Here is a 20,991-nt window from a genome sequence, read left to right on the forward strand (position 1 = left end):
TTAGTCGTTAAGTTGTGTCCGACTCTTCTTGACCCCATGGACCAGAGCACGCCACAGGTCCTCCTGTCTTCCACTGCTCTCCCGGAGTTGGGTCAGATTCATGTTGGTAGTTGTTGTGGGTTTTTCGGGCCCTTTAGCCATGTTCTAAAGGTTGTTCTTCCTATCGTTTCGCCAGTCTCTGTAACCAGCATCTTCAGAGGACAGGAATCAAAACTCTTTGCTCTGGTGCAATACCGACTCCAGTCCTCTGAAGATGCCGGCCACAGAGACTGGCGAAACGTTAGGAAGAACAACCTTCAGAAAAGGGCTAAAGAGTCGAAAAACCCCCACAACAAACATGCAAAAGTATTTACAGTTAAAAAAGAAATATATACAAAGTAAAAAAGCACAATTTGGCTGTAAGTGTGTTGTTAACAGACAATTTTGTTCTCTCCCAGTTGTTTCTAAAATCCATTGGTGGCTGTCACTTCCACACTGTTATCTTTCCGTTCTTCCAAGGAATTTCACCCGGCATCATGAAACCAAACACCTATGTTTCTCCATTCCTTTCTAATAACACTTTGTGTGAGATTTCTCCCAATATTTCTATTCCTTTATTCTGCATAAGTCAGCAAAATCAAATCTTCCCAAGGCTTAGATTTCCCAGCCTCCGAGAAGCTCAGATGTTAAGAATCAAAGGATTTGGTCACCTCCGACCCAGTGCAGTCCAGGGCCCATAGAGAGCAGAGATTGAAATACCAAAATTTCCACTCCTTCCAACAATCCCTGCCATTACAAAGCAGTATACTCTCAATACAGTAGCATAGAAATGCCTGGTTCTTCATGCATTATATATATGTGTGTGTGTGTTCATAAAAAAGAGAGAATAGGTTCATTGGTAGCCTCTTTAAAACTCAATTACGATTATTATTTTTGAGGGTAAATCCTTATAAAACAAAGGACAGCTTCTCTCTCTTCATTACTTGCTTTTCTTACATCAGTTAGCCTTAGAACATCCATCCCGTTCTCTATTTACACTAATTTTGTAAAACCGTCTATTGCACAATATATACTTATTTTCATTTTTTTAGCACAAGGTTCCACATCTATTTTGTGATATCTTTTAATTAACGATGAAAGTAAAAAACATCAGAAGTGGCACTTCACAATGCACTGCACTTATCTTTTCTCTCTGTTTTGCATTACGTCATTTTATTGCTTATTCTTTCCAGCAGAAATCAGCACAAAACTGAATGAGCTCCTTCTGCCTTCTTATCAGGAGCTCTGAATAAAGCTCTTTCCACATTCCATAAATTTCTATGGTTTCTCCACACTGTGAGTTCTTTGATGGACCCTAAGCTGACCACTTGAAAGCAAGCTCTTTCCACATTCCATGCATTTATGTGGTTTCTCCCCAGCATGGGTCCTTTGATGTGACCTAAGGGCATCACTGCAACTAAAGCTCTTTCCACATTCCATGCATTTATGTGGTTTCTCCCCAGTGTGGGTCCTTTGATGTACCCTAAGCTGACCACTTCAAAGAAAGCTCTTTCCACATTCCATGCATTTATATGGTTTCTCCCCAGTGTGGGTCCTTTGATGTGACCTAAGGGCATCACTGCGACTAAAGCTCTTTCCACATTCCATGCATTTCTGTGGTTTCTCCCCCCGTGTGGATCCTTTGATGTGACCTAAGGGCATCACTGCGACTAAAGCTCTTTTCACATTCCATGCATTTATGTGGTTTCTCCCCAGTGTGGGTCCTTTGATGTAACCTAAGCTGACCACTCTGACTAAAGCTCTTTCCACATTCCATGCATTTATGTGGTTTCTCCCCAGTGTGGGTCCTTTGATGTACCCTAAGCTGACCACTTGAAAGAAAGCTCTTTCCACATTCCATGCATTTATGTGGTTTCTCCCCAGTGTGGGTCCTTTGATGTACCCTAAGATGACTATTGCGACTAAAGCTCTTTTCACATTCCATGCATTTATGTGGTTTCTCCCCAGTGTGGGTCCTTTGATGTAACTTAAGGGCACCACTCTGACTAAAGGTCTTTCCACATTCCATGCATTTATGTGGTTTCTCCCCAGTGTGGGTCCTTTGATGTAACCTAAAGGAATCACTGCGACTAAAGCTCTTTCCACATTCCATGCATTCATGTGGTTTCTCCCCAGTGTGGGTCCTTTGATGTAACTTAAGGGCACCACTCTGACTAAAGGTCTTTCCACATTCCATGCATTTATGTGGTTTCTCCCCAGTGTGGGTCCTTTGATGTACCCTGAGCTGACCACTTGAAAGAAAGCTCTTTCCACATTCCATGCATTTATGTGGTTTCTCCCCAGTGTGGGTCCTTTGATGTACCCTAAGATGACTATTGTGACTAAAGCTCTTTCCACATTCCATGCATTTATGTGGTTTCTCCCCAGTGTGGGTCCTTTGATGTACCCTGAGCTGACCACTTGAAAGAAAGCTCTTTCCACATTCCATGCATTTATGTGGTTTCTCCCCAGTGTGGGTTCTTTGATGTACCCTAAGCTGACCACTGAGAGTAAAGCTCTTTCCACATTCCATGCATTTATGTGGTTCCTCCCCAGTGTGGGTCCTTTGATGTGACCTAAGGTCACCACTCTGACTAAAGCTCTTTCCACATTGTATGCATTTATGTGGTTTCTCCCCAGTGTGGGTCCTTTGATGTACCCTAAGATGACCACTCTGACTAAAGCTCTTTCCACATTCCATGCATTTATGTGGTTTCTCCCCAGTGAGGGTCCTTTGATGTAACCTAAGGGCACCATTCCAACTAAAGCTCTTTCCACATTCCATGCATTTATGTGGTTTCTCCCCAGTGTGGGTCCTTTGATGTACCCTAAGGTCACCACTCTGACTAAAGCTCTTTCCACATTCCATGCATTTATGTGGTTTCTCCCCAGTGTGGGTCCTTTGATGTGACCTAAGGGCATCACTGCGAGTAAAGCTCTTTCCACATTCCATGCATTTATGTGGTTTCTCCCCAGTGTGGGTCCTTTGATGTACCCTAAGATGACTATTGTGACTAAAGCTCTTTCCACATTCGATGCATTTATGTGGTTTCTCCCCAGTGTGGGTCCTTTGATGTGAAGGCAGATTTCTTCTCTCGCTGAAACTCTTTTCACATTCCATGTTTTTGTATGATTTTTCCCCAGGATGAGTTCTTCAAACTGAACTGCTCTGAAGCTGTCTCCACACTTCAGGCATTTAAGCCGTTTCTCCTTTAGCTCATGGGTTTTTTCTAAGCTTTTCTTCCCAGCTTCACACTTGACTCTTTTCAGGGACAGAAGAAGAGACTCTGTATAATTCTGGCCATCATGTTTGTTACCTGATAGAGAAAAAAAAGATGTCTTGAGAATATAGCACAGAGCAGAATCTAACTGGAGGTTAAACCAAACAGTTTGCTCTGTCTTTGACTCCTTTGAAAGGCATATGTCTCCTGAAGGCTTTACTGGCAACATTTGAAAAATTAGCCATATTGTGAAAACATCATGGACTTCCCTTGCCTGAATTGATACTTCCCAAAGGGCCAGTGATGGCAAAATATATTAACCAAAATATTATTAAACATGGGCCATCAAGTCAATTCTGACTGATGGCTACCCTTTTTTGGGGGGTTTCTAGGTAGAGAATACTCAAAAGTTGTTCCCCATTCCCTGTTTCTGGGACCTTGCATTTTCCCGAGGGCCACACAAGCTGACCTTACCCATGGGAGACACAGCAAGGAACCTCTGGTTCTGCAACCAGATATTTAAACCACTGACCTATCCAACCAGCTTACTCAGAAATACAAGGATAGGATTTGATTAGAATTGAGGTTTTACTGGAAAAGTTCCATGGTTTACTTGCAAATTTCTTCCACTGTACAGTACTTAATTTAAAGGCATTGCAAGTCCATAAATGTATTGAAAATGGTGAACCCATGAAAGGAGAAAGGGAAGGAAGAGTTTGATAACCTGGATTAATAAAAAGCCATTGTTGGCTCATATTTAGCTTGAGATCTACAACAATTCCAACATCCCTCTCGCTCATAGTTTTTCTGAGCCAAGTATCCCCCATCTTGTAAGTGTGCAAGTGGTTTCTTTTTCCAAGGCACAGGACTTTGCACTTAACCGTTGCCAGGTAGGATCTTGCCAAAAAAGGGGGGAAATATTATTAAATATTGCTGTGAGTGTTTATAGGTTAGGGTTTTTTTTAAGGAAAATAGTGTTTGAGGATATGTTACTATTGGGTGTTGCTTTGCTGGGGCTTGCTGTCACAGTACGGGACCAAATGGGAGATGTGATGCTAAAATGGAATGATTTAAAGTCTTGATAAATAAAGATAAATGTTAAGGGATGAAGAGGAAGATAAGTTAAACCCTACCAAGAATGAAAGAAGGTACAGTGGTGCCCTGCTACACGACGACCTCACAGGACAACGAAACCACAGGATGTTGACTTTGGGGTTTCTTCGCTGGATGTGGAATAGGTACGTGCTTCGTGAACTGTTTGTTCACAAGACGACGATTTTTACGACATCGCAAAATGGCTTCCAGCTGTTTTCCGACCCATGCTTTGGAAGACAGCTATTAAAACAGCTGATTGGTGCTCAGAAAATGGCTTCCCTATGGAGGATCTTTGCTGGACGATGAGGTAATTTCCCCATTGGAATGCTTTATCTGGTTTTCTATGCATTCCAATGGCGCATGATGATTTTGCTGTACAGCGATTTCAGTGGAACACATTATCGTCGTCATGTGGGGCACCACTGTATAATATTACAATATGACATAAACTGATAAATAGAACTGACATGCAAGATGTTTGGAGAGAAGTGAAAGGAGATGTAAATGTTTACTTTTTATTCATCAGCATATAAAAGTTATTTTAGGATAGATTATATATGTATGCATCTAGTGATTGTGATTTAGAGTTTGTAAGACAGACGTAGGGTTAATAAAAGTAGCAGATCACAAATTGGTGAATATGGATTTTAAGGGTACATGTGATTATAAAGAAGCTAGGAGGTGGAGGCTACGCACAGGAATTTTATGTCAAAATATTCGTATAGATCAGGTCACTGAGAAATACAGTAAATTACATTTATTTTATTTATTTATTTATTTTATTTATATCCCGCTTATCTGGTCAAGCGAGGACCACTCTAGGTGGCTAACAACCTTAAAAATAATACAGTAAACAATGTAAATAAACAGTTCTAAATCATAAAAACACTAGATTACGATGCCAAAACACAAAACATAGAACAGTAAAGGAGGAAAGAAAGAGGTCATGAGTTATGTGATGGGAAGACCTGCCAAAACATCCAAGTTTTTAATTGCTTCTTAAAGGTACCCAGTGAGGGAGCCCCACGAATCTCAGGAGGTAAGTTGTTCCAGAGGTGAGGAGCCACCGCCGAGAAGGCCCGATTTCTTGTCTTTTCCTTCCGGGCCTCCCTCGGCGTCAGGCTCCTCAGCCTCACCTCCTGGCTCGCACGAGTGACACGGGTAGATCGTGGTGGGAGTAGGCGCTCTGCTAACTATCGAGGCCCTAAACCATTTAGGGCTTTACAGGTAAGCATCAAAACTTTGAAGTCGATGTGGAATTGGATGGGCAGCCAATGCAATGCGGCCAGAGTGGGTGAAATATGTTGGTATTTTTTCACACCACTAAGTAATCTGGCCGCCGCATTCTGCACCACCTGTAATTTCCGCAGCAGCCTCAAAGGTAGCCCCACGTAGAGCGCATTGCAGTGGTCTAATCTCGAGATTACGAGCGCATGCACCAAGGTAGTGAGCGCCCCCACATCAAGGTAGGACCGCAGCTGGGCTATCCGCCTGAGGTGAAAAAAGGCGGTGTGGACCACCGACGCCACTTGGGATTCCATGGTAAGCGCCGGGGCCATATGGATCCCCAAGCTGTGGACCCCAACCCTGGCAGCAAGTCACCCCCCCAAAAGTGAGGGAGTTACCCAAACCCCCATCTGTGGGGGCGCCCACTCTCAGCACCTCCGTCTTGTCCGGGTTCAACCTCAGCCCGTTCTCCTGCATCCATTGCAGTACAATCCCCAGGCAGCGCTGGAGGGACAGGACAGCATCTCCTGCGGTAGGTGGAAAAGAGATGTAGAGCTGAGTGTCATTGGCATACTGATGACACAAGGCTCCACATCCCCTGATGACCCCACCCAGCGGCCTCATGTAGATGTTAAACAGCATTGGGGAGATAATTGACCCCTGTGGAACCCCACAATTGAGGCACCACGGGGCCGAGACCCTCTCCCCAAGCTGCACTCCTGGGGGCGGTCCTCCAAGAAGGAACGGAGCCAGGCCAATGCCAGGCCACCTATTCCCAACTCGGAGAGCCTCCCCAGGAGGATACCGTGGTCAATGGTATCAAAGGATGCTGAGATATCGAGGAGAACCAACAGGGACACTTTGCCCCTGTCGGCCTCCCTCAGTAGGTCATCGCACAGGGCGACCAATGCCGTCTCTGTCCCGTGGCCTGGCCTGAGGCCCGACTGAAATGGATCCAGGGCATCTGTTTCATCCAGGAGCGCCTGAAGCTGATCGGCCACCACCCTCTCGACCACCTTGCTTAGGAAAGAAACATTGGCGATGGGCCTATAGTTCCCAATTTCCTCCGCCACCAAACTGGGTTTCTTCCTAATGGGCCTAATGAGTGTCTCCTTCAGGGCAGATGGAAATCTGCCCTCAAGGAAAGACCCATTAATTATAGCCGTGGCCCATTCCGTTGTTGAAGGCCTGGCTGATTTGATTAGCCAGGCCGGGCAAGGGTCCAAGGAGGAGGAGGTGGCACGACAGCGATCAAGCACCCTGGCCACAGAGTCAGGCGTGACAGGCTGAAAGGAGTCAAGAATCACCGGGCAAGGTGGAGCGCTGGACATCTCTGCTCGACTCACTGTATTCAAAAAAGGGGAGAGGTCCCGGCGGATGGCCTCCACTTTTGATTTTAAAAATGCTGCAAATTGGTCCGGTGAAAAACTAGGGGGAGGCCCATCACCCAGACCAACTCCGGATAGGTCGTGTACTATATGGAATAACTCCGCCTGCTGGTTGGACGCTTCGCTTATCCGGTTAGCGAAGTATGCTCGACTGGCAGCCTTTACCTTGGCCAGATAAAGGTTAGTAGTGACCTTAACATCTATCCAATTAAAATCCGTCGGGTCCTTTCTCCATTTGCGCTCTAGCCATCTCCTGACCCGCTTCAACGCCTGGAGATCCTGGTTAAACCAGGGCGCCGGGCGGTCTCTATGGCAGAGAGGGCATTTAGGAGCGATCATGTCTACAGCCCTAGCTGCGGCTGAGAACCAACCGTCAACCAGAGCATCGACAGGAGCGCCAGCCAGTTCAGCCGTGACACCTCTCATGGCATCCTGGAATCCAACCGGATCCAGTAGCCTTCGAAGGCAGACCATGACAATAGGTCCATGCTCCCTGCGAGGGGGGAGAGCCATTTTGAGGATGCATTTTATTAGGTGATGGTCCGACCATGACAAGGGTACTTACTCGAGGTCAGACACCATCGGACCACTCTCACTCCCATTAGTGGAAAAAAACAGGTCAAGTGTGTGGCTGCCCACGTGGGTGGGGCCGTTGATATGCTGGAACATGTTCAAGAAGGCCATGGTCTCCAAGAACTCAAGAGCTGGCCCGGAGGTCTCTGCCCCCGCATGCACATTGAAATCCCCCAAAACCAATAGCCCTGGGGAATCCAACAGTGCCACGGAGACAAAGTCCACCAGCTACAGTAGGGAAATGGCTGGGTCGCGGGGAGCACGATAGCCCAGCAAGATCCCAATACCATCCCTGGCCCCAACCGACACGTGGAGGGCCTCAAGACCCGGTTTTACCACTGAGGAGCGCCTAGTGACCTCAGGTTGGATTTATAGACAATGGCAACTCCCCCCCCGACCCTCCAGTCTACCCTGGACAGCATAACCGGGCGGACAGAGGAGTGCTAGGGGAGGGCCCCTTTCTCCGCCAATCCATGTTTCGGTTATTCATGCCAGGTCTGCATCCTGCTCCAAGATAAGATCATAAATTACTTGGGCCTTGTTGGATACAGACCTGGCATTCAACAACACCAGGAGCAGAGTGGATGGACGACTGGACTGGCTACCTCGATACTGGGGGTTGGACACCGTCTCAGAACAATGAACAGGTTTTAAGCATCTATCCGTTGTTCTAACACGAGCAGGGACGGGGCCAATGCCATATCTTCCCCTACCCGTGACCACAGAGATGTTTTGGGGCCCCTCGCTTGGAGGGCAGGCCTTCCATTCCATGACCGAACGAAGGGGGAGAAGGGGAAGAGAAAGAGAACCAAGAGAGGGAGAAATAAGAGAAAGGGGAGGGGAAAAACCTGTAACTTAATATAAACAGATCAAATAATAAAGTCTTCAACATACTCACATAGGAGTGGTTGTTTGACCAGATATTTATTTATTTATTTATTTGATTGATTTGGTTTATATCCCATCCATCTGGTATATTATACTACTCTGGGCAGCTATAGATAGGTGGGGTAGAAATAAAATAAAATAAATAAATAATAAAAAATAGGAAAGCTGAAGAAACAAACTACGTGTAGGTCAGCCAGACCCCTGAAGGGGCTGAAGTCTGTATAAAAGAAGCTCAGGTAGGAGCATTTGTTGCTGCACCTTTGCTTAAGGGCGGTCAGGCTGACAGTGGGTTCGTGAGCAAACAGTCATTACATGCTCTGTACACACTGTTATGCTGAAGTTAAGCTATTTAAGTTAAATGTTTAAATACAAAGTATTTTTATAATTAGGGATGTGGTGGCGCTGTGGGCTAAACCGCAGAAGCCTGTGCTGCAGGGTCAGAAGACCAGCAGTCGTCAGATCGAATCCACACGACGGAGTGAGCGCCCGTCGCCTGTCCCAGCTCCCGCCAACCTAGCGGTTCGAAAGCATGCAAATGCAAGTAGATAAATAGGGACCACCTCGGTGGGAAGGTAACAGCGTTCTGTGTCTAAGTCGCACTGGCCATGTGACCACGGAAGATTGTCTTCGGACAAACGTTGGCTCTATGGCTTGGAAACGGGGATGAGCACCACCCCCTAGAGTCGAACACGACTGGACAAAAATTGTCAAGGGGAACCTTTACCTTTACCTTTACCTATTTTTATAATTACATTTGCCTGTCATAGGTTTTTGCATCCGGAGAGAAAGACAAAGCACGGAGTTTCTGTCAGCTCTCTCTCATTCCTTCCAGAGGGGCAACATCTATGCTTCCATCAAGGCCACTGTTTGTGTCCACGTATCAAAAGTTTTCTTGACATTTTACAACATAAACATATATTAGACAAAACGGAGAAAGATATGATGGAAATATGGAAGATAATTTGTAAGAGAGGGTAGTAAGGAAAGCCTAATTTGATGTACTATGTAATGTGTGACAAAGGGTTACTACGTAAAAGTATTTTTTCTTTACGATGAAACCAATAAAGAAAGATTTGACAGACTGGCAAAACATAATTACCAGATTTTGAAATGGAGATGAAAAAGCAAGGATTAATAAAAAGTACTGGTATTAATATCAGAAACAAGGAGGATTAGATTGACCAAGGAGCAGGGAACTAGCACCTCATGGGATTTGGAGACTCTCCCTCTCTCTTTTTTAATATACATTTTATTAGTTTTTCAATCTATCTATATTATTTATGCTTGTCAAGCATCGTGTTACATACTTGCTTACAATTATTTATTTTTTACATCAGAATATCTTCCCGGTTGTCCCCCGAAGTTCCAAACATCTTTTAAACATTCAAACCATTCATGTACAAGTTTTAATATATAGTATGACTACTATCATAATATTTCTCTCATATTATATAATATTCTCAATATCCTCTGATGACATTCTCATTGAAAATGGTCCCACATCCATGGCCCAGTGTGATTTCTCTTTTCTCATTTGGTATTTCTGTATCTCTAAGCATTCTACCATCTTTCATATCCTCTGAATCTATTTTATACATATGGTTTATGTCCACTAATTCTTTGTGTACTTGGTCTATCTTCAATGGACCTTCCAGGCTTTTTTTGGTTATTTTTGCTGTTGTTATCTCTTTATCTTCCCTTGGTACTCTCCTCTCATGCTCCTGCTTTGATTGGCATACATCATCTGGAATATTCTCATTTCCTCCTTCATTGTTCCGTTGTTTGTAAACTGTCCTTCTCCTGATGTTGATAAAATAGTTTTGCTTCTTGATAGTGGGATCTCACTGTTACTAATATTGTTTGAAGAGTAGATTTTATTTCATTCCAAAATTCTCCTTGTTGTGCCATTCTGTTCCTGCTATACACAGATATTCAAAGTCCCCTGAGTCATTTCAAAAGGTCTGCTTGGCTAGGTAGGCCCGAACCAATTTCGGACCCCCAAATACCAGGGTACAATATTTGTATCCGTGGCCTGATGGCCTAACTTCACAGATTTAGGAATGTCCAAGGAACAGTTTTTAAAAAGTCCATTTTAGGGTTAATTCCCCCAGCCAGGAGCAAGAAGAAAAAAAAATCAAGAAGAAGCAAACAGATTCTCAGACTTAAACAATAGCTGAATGTTCAAGGCCACCTCTCCTGGGATCCATGCCAAACAAGTTTCCGTAATCAAAACAATGTCCGGACTTTGCTAGCAGGAGAATTCTCTTAAGCTTATAACACAAAATTGTAATATTCTTGAAGTATATTTTTAAAAATGTTATTTTCTTCAGCTATCCCTCTCACCAGATTTTTTGCCGCTTTTATAAGTTACTGAGATAAGATAGCAATTCTTCCTCCCCCCTATATATAGAAATTATTTCTTCCAGGGGTACGTAGGCAATTATTTGTAAAGAAATATCTCACCCGATGGAAAACAGCGATGCCAGATGCTGGTGTTGCTTCTCATGGCTGGCTGCCAGCGACTTGCAAGCCAGCCGAAGCTGCTTGTTTCTGCCCGTTGGCTGATTAGGGAGTTTCCTGGATCAAATGGGGTGGCCGCCCCCCCCATGATCAACAGGCTTCCCCCCCAGTTCACCACCCCTCCAGGGTGGTTCCGACACCCTATGGTGTCCCAAACAGGGTCAGAATTCAGCCCAGAGGGACAGAGCTCTGTCCTCCTCCTGCTGTCTCGTCGCAACATCAAGCCGGAAGTCGAGACTCTCCCTCTCTTAATGCAGCCTAAATAGCACTGGCCTTTTTTGCAGCCACATCACACTTTTTGCTCATCTTGTGATCTAAGATGATTCCAAGGTCCTTCCCGCTCCTAATAATGCTGAGCCAGGTATCCCCCATTTTGTAATGGTGGGAAATAGTACGGGAAACCATGGAACCCAGAGACACTCCAGAGGCCAAGAGGTAGAGCAGGACTCCCTCAGCATCACTACCATTCACAGAGCGAAATCCCACAAGGGGAAATCCCAGAAGCTGACAGTCTGACAGTCCACCGCTTCTCTCCCAAACCCAAGGCAAAGGTCAGGGCTGTTTTTCACCAAGTGTGGATGGCAGGGAGCAGAAGAGAGGGTGTCCTGGGTAGACCATCTTCACTGCTCCCAGTCCTGCTGTCAATATTCAGGCTGCCCTTTCCTATGGGAAGCCTGGCAACTTTTTCTCCTGCTGGCAACACATTGGACCTTTTTTTTTTGAATCACAGCTACAGAGGTACAATATCCCACATTCACACTGTCAGGTTATATAAAATAAGCCAAATAAAACAGAACCTGAATTTTACAGCCATGAACACTTGGCACAGAGATCACGTACAAAGTGTCAGCAGGTGTGCCCGACAAGGACACGGGAATACACATCTTAAGGATGATGATCATGTCAGGCCTCTGACAACTGACTGGACAGTGTGGGATAGTCTATATGGCCACCAGGTAATGACGTCTTTCTCTTGGCTCATGTAGAGGGTTGTGGAGTGTTACGCTGTTGCTGCTGTATATAAATGGCAATAGACTAGAAGTCTGCCTGATTTTCTTGACTGCTGGGACTGGAACAGCCGCTCAGAGTGGTATTGACCTACCAGATGGGCGGGATACAAATCAAATAAATAAAAATAAAAAATAATGTGTAGCCTTTATAATTAAAATTGTAAACCGCCCGGAGAGTGCTTGTAGCGCTATGGGGCGGTATATAAGTCCAATAAATAAATAAATAAATAAATAAATAAATAAATAAATAAACAAGGAGCTTCGGCAACAGGCGCTGCTAAAAAACTGTGCCACTCCGACATAAACACTATTGAGGCTGATGAAGAGTTCTGGAGGTCTCCAAAGCTTACACACCAGACTGGAATTTCACAGTTGGCCCCAATGAAGGAAAGCTCACCCACCCGACCACCAAACCCCGTGTGCACGGAACAGACCTCCTCAGCCTTTGCTTTTTCATTTACTTTCTTCCCAAAGTAAAGATCACTTGGAATTTACAAGATGAAATTAAAATGAATTTGGATAGGTTGAGGAACGAGATAAGTCAAAAGATAAAGGAATATAAAATGAAACATTTTGTGGTTTTGCTCTCCTCCATCTTTCCCTCTCCAAGAATCCCCACATGCAGGAGTGAATTCTTCACTTCACCCTCTTGGATCCCAAAAGAGGAAAGGAGAAATTCCAAGGAGGCCCCATGCTAGCCTGTCCAGGGTTGGAATCTTACCAACAGCACCTGCTCTTGGTGACCACAGGGTTGAGCCAAGCAGGACTGGGAACCAAAAAAACTCTGCACATGTTCATAGAGGCACTGCTGCAGACAGTAAAACTGGGACCCACACAAGCCGGGTTCGAACCCACACTCAGCCATAGAACTGAGAGTGTGTGCTTCCTTTCACAAACCAGAGGTCTCCAGAACGGGGCGACAGAAGGAAATTGACAGAAGAGACTCAAAGTGAACCTCAGAATATGGGGATTTCACACCAACTCGGTCTCCTTTGCACTGTCACGCCCCATCTCGGTGTCCCCTTTTGCCCTCACCAGGCACCATGGAAGGTCTGGTAGAAGGTGTTCTCCAAATGCTCCTGATGCTTCCTGCAATTGGGCTAAAATTCTCTGAAATACTGATGTAATTCAGTATTAGCAGCGTGCTAATCATAGGATTACTGTTTAATAAATAAACAAACACAGGGGTGCTTCTGGTCCCAAAGAATGAAATTGATCTCACCTGTCATTCAAGTTTTTGGGGGGCTTCGGAGTTTGATTCTTGTCTTTTCATCCAGAGCAATGCCGGAGAGCATCAGCTGAGTCTCACCTCGTCCTTGGGAGAGAAAAATAAAAACAAATAATTCTGGAGCCTTCTCAGATGGATAAAACCAAAAACTTACCCTTAGCATAGAAGCCTTTGTCTTTTTGACAATCTGGAGAATTCAATTCTTTAAAAAATACCTCCAGTTTATGAATTGGGGGGGGGGGGGATTGTGTGCTCCTATACCTACAATTCCAAAAGCCAGGAAATAGCCCAAAAATGCTGCACAATCTCGTGCCCGCCTTGCCAGCAGGAAAAAGGAGGCCAAGCCAGACAGAGCAAAGGGTGGCTGAAGGTTGGCAACCACCCAAGGCAGCCGTCCAGGGGGTCTACAGCAGGGGGTCCCCCCCCAACCTTGGGCCTCCGGATGTTCTTGGTACTTCCGCTCCCAGAAATCCTGGCCAGCATAGACGATGGTGAAGGCTTCTGGGAGTTACAGTCCAAGAACCTCTGGAGGCCCAAGGTTGGGGACCCCTGGACTCTGTGGGAGACCCTCTTCTGCTCTTTGCCCTTCACAGCCCTGACCATGGCTTTGTGTCTGGGGGAGGAGTGGTCACTTGATGAAAAAGGGGAGTCAGATTCTGGGATGTTCCCTCACGTGGTGTCACTCTGTGAATGGCAGGGGTGCTGGGGGGGGGGGGAGACTCCTGTTCAACCCCTCTGACTCTCAGCCTGTGGAGTGTTTCAGGTTTCCATTAATTCCCCGTACTATTTCACTGAGGCATGAAAAACTGCAAAGCGCCCAGCCAGAAGAATGTGATGGTCCGGCACCCCCCGTGTGATGATGACACACAACTTCCGATTGCTTTTTAAGACCTTGCAGGCGGACCTTCGCTCAGCCTCTCCGGCCCCCAAGGTCAGGCCATCTAGCTGACCACCATCCCCTGCGCCAACGAAAGCAGAAAGACATAAAGAAGCAAAGAGGAAAGTAATTCTGAATGAATGAATTCTAAGCTAATTAAGAATCTAATGACTGAATTTCCTGCCTCTAAGAAAGTCTCTTCCTGGAAACCAAGAGGAGATTCAGACAATTTCCTGGGAATATTTTTATAAACCTAAAACCAGCAGCAGTAAATCTCACACAGACACACACAGTCACTTTTCCCAGTGTAGGAAAGGGGCAGCCCCTCTCTTCCCCCCCAGGGGCTCTCCTGCCCCCCCCCATTGCTCTGGGTGGGAAGAGAAGGGGGTGGGATGGAGGGTCAGGGTCTGGGTTCAGGTCAGGGCCTGGTTGGCGTTCTAGGAACTTCCCTCCCTTGCAGGGGCAGCATCAGCAACCACCTTGGCTGCCATAGACATGAAATATCATCCTCATCATCCACATCCCTCCTTCCCTCCCAGCCAGCCCCTTGTCTTCTGCCCCTCCCTTCCAAGCCCTACTTACTTGGGCCCCCTCCTATCCCCCCCACTCCTCAAAAAAATAGGGGGCGGGGGGCTGCCTATGGGTGCACGCGCGCGCGCGCACACACACACACACACACACACACACACACACACACACACACACACACACACACACACACACACACACACACACACACACACACACACAGACGACTCCTCTGCCCCCCATCCAATGCCCCCCTGGTGGACCAGAGGGGGGGAGAATGGGCAGGAGGAGCCTATTTGGGGGGGGGAATGAAACGGCCGCTGCTTTCCCGCCCTCCAGGCCACGATCCGCCGCCAACCCCCCCCCCTCTGTCCCCCCCTGCCTTTTTCCCTGAAGGGGGGCAAGGAGGGAGCCGTTGGGGGGGGCTCAGGGGCAAGGGGCACCTCGCTCCCTGGGAGGCCCTACTGGACACCACATCCTGTGGCAAGGAGTTCCACAGGCTAACATGCCAAGTCAAGGACTATTTCCTCGGTTCTTACTCCAGCACCACCCCATCGGAGTGGAGGTCCCCTGACGGTTCTGGTACTGCGTGAGAGGGGAAAGAGCTTTCTGCTCGAGACCTCCAAGGAGGATGATGGACACGTTAGACTTCGACTTCCTTTTAGACCTCTTCTCGCTGCTCCGGTTCTCTCAAGGCTTCTTCCCCACAGGGCCGCCCGTTTGACACGCCTTGCGTGCACACACACACCGTGTCACACTCGGGCACAAAGACAAACGTTGCACAAACATCTGCAGATCCCCACAACTGAAGCATCTCTTCCCTCCATCCTCCCTTTGGCCTTTTTGCTTTGATCCCCTTGTCTAGTATTTGTTTAGCTTTTATACCCCCCCCCCACCTAGACGGAGCTACTCTGCGCACAGTCTACAGTAAAAAAAAAAAAGGCAATAAAATTAAAATCCTCAATAAATAGACCGAAACAATCCAAAAACCAGAAGAAGAAGAAGAAGAAGAAACTAAGCAGTGGCAGGAGGGATTTCATGCCCTTTCCCTTCATTTGGTGTTCCCTGAAAGGTAGCTGGGCGAGTCCACGGATCTGCCCTCGGTCTCCGGGGTCTCTCCCCTTTCTTTCTTTCTTTTCTTTCTTTCTTTCTTTTCTCCTCCTTCCTCCAGATGAAGGCTTTTCCTTCCTTCCTCCCTTTCCTTCCTTTCTGTTCCCTGTCAAACCCCTGCCAGCTCTGATCCCTGGTCGCAGGATCCCCCCCCCCCGGGTTCTGCCTCCAGCTTTATTCTCAGCTGTGCTCTGTTATGAAACGGACTATTTCACCCGTTATTTTTCACTCCGTTTCCGTATGTCTGATCAAGTGGGCACGTCCACAAAGGCTCACATCAAAATATAATGGTTAGCCGATAAGGTGCCATACATTTGTGCCTTGTTTTGTTTTGTTTCTTTGGATTTTGCCGGATAACGCTTGTGCGGACGAACAGGGCTGCCTCTTCTACAATGACAGCTACTAGAATGTTTCTTGAAATGTTCCATATCATTTTCTGTTTTATTTTTGCTTGTAGCTGGAAGCAAAATAATTCTGCCGTCAATCATTGTTCTTTACGTTCAGCCCTAGTGGTTCATTTATTCTAATGAATAACTTTCCTTCTCTAAGGGACATCCTGACACTAAAGAGAGGTAATTTTTAAGCTTTTTTTTAAAAAATGAAGTAACGCTTACCAAGACAGAAAAAAGCAAAGCACGATTCAGATTTTGGGTCACTCCTTAATAATGTTTCATCATCTTTGCCACTTTCTGGACGAAAAGAGACACAGCAAAGAAAGGGTCAGGAAAAGTTGCCCTGTTCAATTCCAGCAATTAAATTTTTTTTTTTGCCAGACAAGTAAACAGAGGGTTCCAAAAGTCCAATCATGCCTGTTCTTCAACAGGATGATGATGGCGGCAGCTGGTTCCCCAGAGGAGTGCCCCTGCGACAACTGGAGAGCTTGGCCTTCTAAGTCAAAAGGGAAGAGGCGTTCCCTTGTCGTCGTCGTCCCCCCCCCCGGTTCTGGGTGCCCCAAAGTCCGTCCGTTCCTGGCCTGAGATCCACCCAGCCTCCCTTGAGGCTGGCTCTGGCCCTGATGCCGGCCAGAAGAAACAACAAGGGATCCCCGGGCTGAGAAAAGCCAAGAAAGGCCTGAGCCAAGAGGGGAAACTCCCATGACTTCGAGCAGCCGATCTCTCTAGGACAGGATCCGAGGGCTCAGCCGGGATTTATAACAATACTCATGGCGATGGAAGGGCCACAAGAACTCCCCACCCCACCCTCCATCTGCTGGCCTTGGGGCAGCCACGAGGGCCCTTCCTTTCTCCTGACCTTCGGAGACAGAGCCCAACCCTTGGCTGGTTCCCCAGTGAGAGGCCCTCCCCTTTCCTTTCCTTTCCCCACCAGGTCGCAAAGAGAAGAATCAGAATTATACAGACCCACTTCTGATGCTGCTAGAAAAAACCACATGTGAAAAAGGAAGGAAGAGAGAGAGAGAGAGAGAGAAGTGAAGCCTGCCAATGACAGAAAATCTATTTCCAGCTTCTCGGGGTGTAGATATTCCCCATTGGTAGAAATATGGGCCTCCAATGTGAACAAAAATAGCAGAGTCTACTCACAAGTAAAACAAAATGAATGGACTGTTTTAAATGACAAGTTGTATATCTTAGTTAAGAATTCAACAACTTCATTTCTCAGTTCCTTAATAACAGTTGGGTGGATGCCATCTGGGCCCGGTGACTTATTGATTTTTAATTTATTGATTAGGTTTTAAAAAAACTTCTTCTTTAATCTGATTCAATTCGTTAGTCAGCCAATCACATTTTTCTTTTTCTTTTTATTATACACAAACATACAAAACAAACACAAAACATATATGTGGGGAGAATATATCCATCTAACATATAAACCTGACTACATTAACCATATTGCCCTACTAAGCATCTTTAGACCATATCCATTTAATATATAAATCTGACTACATAAACCCTAAAGATTAACATAAATAAATTGTCTAATATATAAACTTAAACCTGTATTGATCTTATATTCAAGCCATTCTTAGTTGCATAGACCAATTATAGTTCATAAGTTACTTAGTATCTTCATGTTTCTAATTCATCATCAATACCTTCTAAATAATTGTGATCAGAATATGTAATCTAAGCATTACCTATACTTATTAACCATTGAAGACGTTCAACAAGTAACTTCCCCATTTTTATTATATTTCTTTGCTCCATGTATAAATCAGGAATTTTTAATTATTTACAGCCTTGTGGATCTAGGAATTCATTTCTTTCATTCTTTTTCCTGGCTTTTAAAGTGCTATCTATAAAGTCTCTTTATATTCTTTCACCTGCGTACACCTCTAACCAGAAGTCATCATAAGCAATTCTAATTTCATCATAAAGGTAGCTTAACCATACACACCTCCCCACACAGAAGCTCCAGGCCAGCTCAATACATTTCTGTAAGATCCCCACTTTTACAGGTAAAAAGACATTGTAAGTCTAATCTTGTCTATATAATCAATATGGTGACTCACTCATATTTAAGCTCTATATATAAACCATAAGAGCCAAAGCATCTAATATTATTATTTTTCATTAACCTTTCTGGAATTTATATCTACATATATTTATCTACCTTTTAGCTTCCCCCAAGCTTTCCAACAAAAGGAAAACATCTCCTTCTGCTTCATTGACTGTGCAAAAGCCTTTGACCTGGGGTTCAGTCCGAGGTAGCCGGCTCAAGGTTGACTCAGCCTTCTATCCTTCCGAGGTCGGTAAAATGAGTACCCAGCTTGTTGGGGGGGGGCAATGTGTAGCCTGCATAAATAACTTGTAAACCACCCAGAAAGCGTTTGAAGCAATATGGGGCAGTATATAAGCAACACGCTTTGCTTTGCTTTGCTTTGCCTGTGTAAAACCATAGCAAACTATGGCAGGTTCTTAAAGAAAGGGGAGTGCCTGACCACCTCATGTATCTCCTGAGAAATCTATATATGGGACAGGAAGCAATGGTTGATTGGTTCAATATTGGGAAAGTACAAGGCTGTATATTGTCCCCCGGCTTATTTAACTTATATGCAGAATACATCATGCAAAAGGCTGGACTGGAGGAATCCCAAACTGGAATCAAGACTGCTGGAAGAACTATCAACAACCTCTGATATGCAGATGATACCACTCTGATGGCAGAAAGTGAGGAGGAATTAAAGAACCTCCTAATGACGGTGAAAGAGGAGAGCGCAAAAAACGGTCAAAAAAACTAAGATCAGGGCCACTGGTCCCATCACTTCCTGTCAAATAGAAGGGGAAGATACAGAGGCAATGACCAATTGTTCTTTATTGGGCTCCATGATTGCTGCAGATGGCGACAGCAGCCACAAAATTAAAACACACCTGCTACTTGCGAGGAAAGCAATTATAAACCTAGACAGCATCTTAAAAAGCAGAGACATCACCATGCCGACCAAAGTCCGAGTAGTCGAAGCTATAGTTTTTCCTGTACTGATGTAGGGAAGTGAGAGCTGGACCATAAAGCTGACAGGCAAAGAATTTTTGCTTTTGAACTGTGGTGCTGGAGAAGGCTCTTGAGAGTCTTGTAGACTGCACGGAAAACAAACCTATCCATTCTGAAGGAAATCAACCCTGAGTGCTCACTGGAAGGACAGATCCTGAAGGTTCCTAGTGTGGGTCCTTTGATGTAACCTAAGATGACCATTTATTTATTTATTTATTTATTTTATTTCTATCCCGCTTATCTGATCATATTAGACCACTCTAGGCGGCTTACAGTAAAAACAATAATGTAATTTTAAAACTTTACAGCAGAAACGTAAATAAAAAAAAATAAAGAACAGAATAAGAAAAAAGATCGTCAAGGGTTTTCTGTTGGGAAGGCCCGCCTATACATCAATGTTTTTAGTTGTTTCTTAAAAATGCCCAGCGAGGGAGCCGCGCGAATCTCAGGGGGCAAGTTGTTCCAAAGGCGAGGAGCCACCGCTGAGAAGGCCCGGTTTCTGGTCTTTTCCTTTCGGGCCTCTCTCGGCGTTAGGCTCCTCAGCCTTATCTCCTGGCTCGCGCGAGTGACACGGGTAGATCTAGGTGGGAGAAGGCGTTCCGCCAAGTATCGAGGTCCTAAACCGTTTAGGGCTTTGTAAGTAAGCATCAAGACTTTGAAGTCGATGCGGAATCGGATGGGCAGCCAATGCAATGCGGCCAGAGTGGGGGAGATATGTTGGTATCTTCTCAGCCCACTGAGTAGTCTGGCCGCCACATTCTTCACCACCTGTAGTTTCCACAGCAATCTCAAAGGTAGCCCCACGTAGAGCGCATTACAGTGGTCTAATCTCGAGACTACAAGCGCATGCACCAGAGTGGTGAGAGACCCCACATCAAGGTAGGGCCGCAGCTGGGCTATCCGCCTGAGATGGAAAAAAGCGGAACGGACCACGGACGCCACCTGGGTCTCCATGGTGAGCGCCGGGTCAAGATGGACACCCAAGCTACGGACCCCATCCCTGGCGGGCAGGGTCACCCCCCCAAAAATGAGGGAGTTTCCCATGTCCGCAGGTGTGGGGGCGCCCACCCTCAGTACCTCTGTCTTGTCCGGGTTCAGCCTCAGCCCGTTCTCCTGCATCCATTCCTGTACAGCCTCCAGGCAACGCCGAAGGGACAGAACGGCATCTCCTGCAGTTGGAAAAAAGGAGATGTAGAGCTGTGTGTCATCCGCATATTGATGGCACTGCGCTCCACACCTCCTGATGACCCCTCCCAGCGGCCTCATGTAGATATTAAACAGCATTGGGGAGATGATCGACCCCTGTGGGACCCCACAATTAAGGCACCACGGGGCCGAAACATTCTCCCCAAGCTGTACTCTCTGGGGACGGTCCTCCAAGAAGGAATGGAGCCAAGCAAAAGCCCGGCCACCTATCCCCAACTCGGCGAGCCTCCCCAGGAGGATACCATGGTCAATGGTATCAAAGGCCGCTGAGATATCGAGGAGGACCAACAGAGACACTTTGCCCCTGTCGGCCTCCCTCAATAAGTCATCACACAGGGCGACCAATGCCGTTTTTGTCCCATGGCGCGGCCTGAAGCCCGACTGGAATGGATCCAGGGCATCTGTTTCATCCAGGAACGCCTGGAGCTGATCGGCTACCACCCTCTCGACTACCTTGCTTAAGAAAGAAACATTGGCGACGGGCCTATAGTTGCCAATTTCGTCCGCCGCCAAACTGGGTTTCTTTCTTATGGACCTAATGAGTGTTTCCTTGAGGGCAGAGGGAAATCTACCCTCAAGGAAAGACCCATTAATTATTGCAGTAGCCCATTCCGTTGTTGAGGGCCTGGCTGCCTTGATTAGCCAGGCTGGGCAG

At 46.1% G+C, this 20,991-nt stretch overlaps 2 protein-coding genes and 1 pseudogene across 5 annotated transcripts in view; 1 reads left to right on the forward strand and 2 right to left on the reverse strand.

Moving 5' to 3' along the window:
- The window catches only part of LOC140702929 (uncharacterized), a 547,856-nt pseudogene that overhangs the window by 129,649 nt on the left and 397,216 nt on the right, over positions 1-20,991 (forward strand). The gene's annotated exons all lie outside the window — the stretch shown is intronic.
- Positions 1-20,991, reverse strand: part of LOC140702944 (uncharacterized) — a 540,061-nt gene that overhangs the window by 105,470 nt on the left and 413,600 nt on the right. The gene's annotated exons all lie outside the window — the stretch shown is intronic.
- Positions 1,087-20,167, reverse strand: LOC144585069 (uncharacterized). 2 transcript variants are annotated; one of them, XM_078382533.1, is made up of 3 exons: positions 13,163-20,167; positions 1,671-3,335; positions 1,087-1,585 (listed from the first exon to the last, which is right to left on the reverse strand). In XM_078382533.1, exons 2-3 carry the CDS (start codon positions 3,137-3,139, stop codon positions 1,516-1,518), a joined length of 1,539 nt encoding a protein of 512 aa, XP_078238659.1. In that variant the 5' UTR covers positions 3,140-3,335; positions 13,163-20,167; the 3' UTR covers positions 1,087-1,515. The 2 variants fall into 2 exon arrangements, with proteins under 2 accessions (XP_078238659.1, XP_078238658.1); XM_078382532.1 differs by having other exon boundaries at positions 1,087-1,501; positions 13,163-14,927.

Source organism: Pogona vitticeps, chromosome Z (genome assembly GCF_051106095.1).
Source record: "Pogona vitticeps strain Pit_001003342236 chromosome Z, PviZW2.1, whole genome shotgun sequence".
NCBI lineage: Eukaryota > Metazoa > Chordata > Lepidosauria > Squamata > Agamidae > Pogona > Pogona vitticeps.